Source organism: Myotis brandtii, unplaced genomic scaffold (genome assembly GCF_000412655.1).
Source record: "Myotis brandtii unplaced genomic scaffold, ASM41265v1 scaffold471, whole genome shotgun sequence".
Lineage (NCBI taxonomy): Eukaryota > Metazoa > Chordata > Mammalia > Chiroptera > Vespertilionidae > Myotis > Myotis brandtii.
Genome location: NW_005367989.1, coordinates 2,835,505 through 2,839,270, shown reverse-complemented (window position 1 = coordinate 2,839,270; position 3,766 = coordinate 2,835,505). Strand labels below are relative to the sequence as shown.

The 3,766-nt window shown below is 44.7% G+C and overlaps 1 protein-coding gene across 1 annotated transcript in view; it reads right to left on the bottom strand.

The window, feature by feature from the left end:
- The window catches only part of LMBRD1 (LMBR1 domain containing 1), an 80,328-nt gene extending 76,568 nt beyond the window's left edge, over window positions 1–3,760 (bottom strand). The window contains exon 1 of the mRNA XM_005875867.2: window positions 3,587–3,760. Coding sequence (XP_005875929.1) covers window positions 3,587–3,661 — 75 coding nt within the window. The 5' untranslated portion in view covers window positions 3,662–3,760. The remainder of the gene's footprint in view (window positions 1–3,586) is intronic.
- Between the last annotated feature and the right edge of the window lie 6 nt (window positions 3,761–3,766).

Sequence of the window (3,766 nt, the reverse complement as noted above, 5' to 3'; positions counted from 1 at the left end):
ACCCTTTTATTTAATGATGTTTACTTTGAATTTATATTAGTTCACACAAACACTCCATCCATGCTTTTGTTCCGGCCCTCCGGTCCAGTTTAAGAACCCATTGTGGCCCTCAAGTCAAAAAGTTTGCCCATCCCTGCTCTAGTGTCTAGGTCCTCTAGGAGATCCATCTGCCACCAGAACTACTATTCCCAGAATTCCTGGTGCTCCCCATGCTCTTGGTTTTCCCTTCCTGCTCTGTCTCCATCCCATGGCCTTCCACTCTGCCAAGTCCTCCAAGCCGCCAGCTCTCCCGCTCTGGTCTCCATCTGGCTTGGGGAACTTGGCTCCCCAAGCCGCTCCACTCTCCGCCGGCTCTCCCACTCTGCTCTCCTCCCGGCACCTGTGTGTGCAAATTAACCCACCATCTTTGTTGGGTTAATTTGCATCCTCATTCCTGATTGGCTGGTGGGCATTGCAGAGGTATGGTCAATTTACATGTTTCTCTTTTATTATATAGGCTATAGGATAGATGTCATGTAAAATAGCATCTTAGAGAAGTTCATAAAAGAAACTAACATATAATTTGCCAACAATTATAAGGAAAGGTTTAGAGCAGTCCCCAAACCCTCCCAAGAGATTCTGATTTAACTGGTCTGGGCTTTAGGATTTTTTTTAAAACTCACAAGTTGTTTTTAATGAGCAGCCATGGCTGAGAACCACTGGGACAGAGGTAGGAATGAGGACAGATGTTTGCTAAACTAATGAGCACACATACTGCCTGGGATCATGTTAAAATACAGATTCTGATTCAGTGGGACTGGGGTCTTAAGTTTGCATTTCTAACAAGTTCCCAGGTGCTGACCTAACTTTTGAGTAACAAGAGAGAACTTGCTTTAAAGAAATGGAGACTGTCTTATATAGTAATGGGAAATTTGAAAGGTGGTGTAAGCCAAATTACTGAGGCTCTTGTTGAGACTAGATAGAAGGGTTTGATATAAATTATCAGCTTAGAGGAACCAGATCTAACAATTCCTTATGTGGAAAACATTCTGCTTGCCCACAATTACAAAAGTTATCAATCCTAGTGTTCTGATTCTTTAATAGATGACTGGCAACAGTGTGTTAAGTCCCCAGACCCCTAGTAGTCCCAAAACCCTTTCTGAGGATTTGCAGTTTCAAAATTATTCTCATAACAATACTAAAATGTCATTTGCCTTTTCCACTATGTTGATATTTGCACTCATGGTGTATAACTCATGGCGGAGAAAACTGCTGAAAAATTAAGCATGAGTCCAGACAATGGCACCAAACTGCAACCAAGGCGTGATGGCTGAATCCAGGAAAGGTGGATACCTGAATACTTAGGGGTTGGAAGCCAATTGGCAAGGAACATCATTTTTACTTGAAAGCACAACTGACTGACTATGGTTGTGCAGACTTGGACATTTGGCAGATTTTGTCGAAAAGAACAAAGGGGACCTATCACTTCAAGAAAAGCAACTGACCGTATTTGTTGCCAATGGTCAAATTCAAGCTTTCAAATGAAAATTAGAATTTTGGAAAACTAGTATCCAAAACTGAGTTTGACTGTTTCACAATACTTACTTCTGGGATTTCTTATGAAAAGATCAGTGGTGATATTAATGAATGTGACATTTTTATATTATGTAATGAAATATATATCCACATTTGGGAGATCTGTATAACTCAGTGAACCAGTATTTTCTAAATGACAAATGCATCATGTTATAAAACCATGCATGGTGAAAAGACCCATTCAAAGTACAACATGGCCCAATGGATGCTAATGAGATAGAATTGAAAGTTCATTGATAGGGTTTCAGATTCCTTATTGCAACTAACCTTTAAGAAGCTTCTACTACTGAGTTTTGGTGTGGTATTAAAGAACAACATCCACAATTACCTAAAAAATACTCCTCTGCTTCCAACTACGTATCACTAAAACTGGATTTTCTTCATATACTTCAACCAAAATAACTTATCTCAAAAGACTGAATGCAGAAGCAGACAAGAGAATCCAGGTCTCTTCTAATCTAATAAGCCAGGAATTAAAGAGATTTGCAGAAAATTAAACAATGGCCCTTATTACTAATTTTTTTCTACTTCAACATCCAGTTTCAAATTCCTAATCCCCTTCTCATTTTATTTTGTTCCTACTTTAAGATCAACTTAAATGCCTTCCCATCTTCATCTATCCAAAGTCTACCTCAATTACACTTTCTTCCAATATTGTTCTCTAATCCCTGAAGTCTTATTCTATAAAATCATACTTTGGTTTTCAGTACTTAAAATACCTGAGAATTTTTGTTTTCCTACCTATCTTCAGATTCTCTTAGAGGTCACAATTTCTTTTGTTTGCATCCTCCTACAATTGACAGCAAAACTATTATCTGTGGAATGTTTATTCATTGATAACAGCCAAGATATCCCCACTAGACTTTGATACTCGTTACTTGCTTGTTTTTCTTCTAAACCTACTGAATACAAGGGTCTGGAAAAGCCAGTGACCTCTCCAAGTACAGGACTGGAAAGGCTATGGAAACCACAGCCAAGCTTTAGGGTTCCCATTTTCTTCACCAAGAGGAGTAAACCATGTTCCCCTGTGAACGCAGTATTATTTCCTGCCAAAGCAAAGGTTGCAAGAGAAACCTTTTTGTAAGTTTTCACTTTTTTTGGTAGGATTTCTGGTAGAGTTGCGACATTTACCAGCATGGCATACTATATAGATTGTAGACACCGTGTGGCATCTAATAAGTACAATTAAACGTCTTGATTTCCAGAAGTGAAGATAACAATTGTTTGGTTTGACTTTTGTTTTTGTTTTCACAATGCAAAGTGGCTAAAATACCTGGGGACGGAAGCCAACAGCAGGGCTGAATGAAGAGGATGAGTGTGAATGGGGCAGGGTGGGAAGGGTAGCTCAGATGGGTGGTGGTATACACACCCTGATTCTGGCAGTAGAGAGGGTTACACAGGTTTCCTTCTACACCTACCAACAGACTAGAAAGGAATGTGAAACCTTGAAGTCACAACGAACGAACACTCAAGTCACCAGGGCAGAATCGCACAATGGGCTGGGAAGGTTGGAGACTCGATAACCCCGAGGTAGGGACCTGGTGCAGAGAGCAGCAGGCAGGCCCTGCTCTGAGTCCACCACACCAGGGCCGACAGAACTTGCACAGATCGGGCACAGCTGCCCCACCACCCAGTGCCCCCGCCTCACCGGGGACCAGAGGCCGCCCCACCCTTCCCCACCCGAGGGTCTCCTCCATCCCCAAACTCCACCCGCCCCAGGACCCAAGTCAGGGGCGAGGGCAGGAGTTTCGGGAAAGGAAACCTGCAATATTAGACGTCTTCAGGAAAAAGACAGCGAAAGCGGCCGAGAACCAGTGCCCCGTCCCCCAGCCCTGCCCCCATTCCCGGCGCCAAGGAGCCCCCCAAACCCCGCCAGTACCCCCACAGTCCCAGGTAAAGGCACGACAGGGAGAAGAGTGGCTCCCGCGCCCCGGGAGGCCAGCGGCGGGGCCGGCCCCTCCCTCTCTCCCACAAACGTAAACACGGGGAAAACTCCAAGCGCCTCCCCTACCAGCAGTAAGAGGCCGAAAATGCACCAGCCGATCACCAGCTCCGCCGAGGCCGCGCCCGCCGTCTCCGCCGCCATCTTCGCTTCCGGCCCGGAAGGCTGCGAGCCCGAGTGGTGGGGAGAGGGGAGGGGAAAGGGGGGGAGTGCGAGGGACGCGGCGCCCGCGCACCCTAAAGGTTAAAG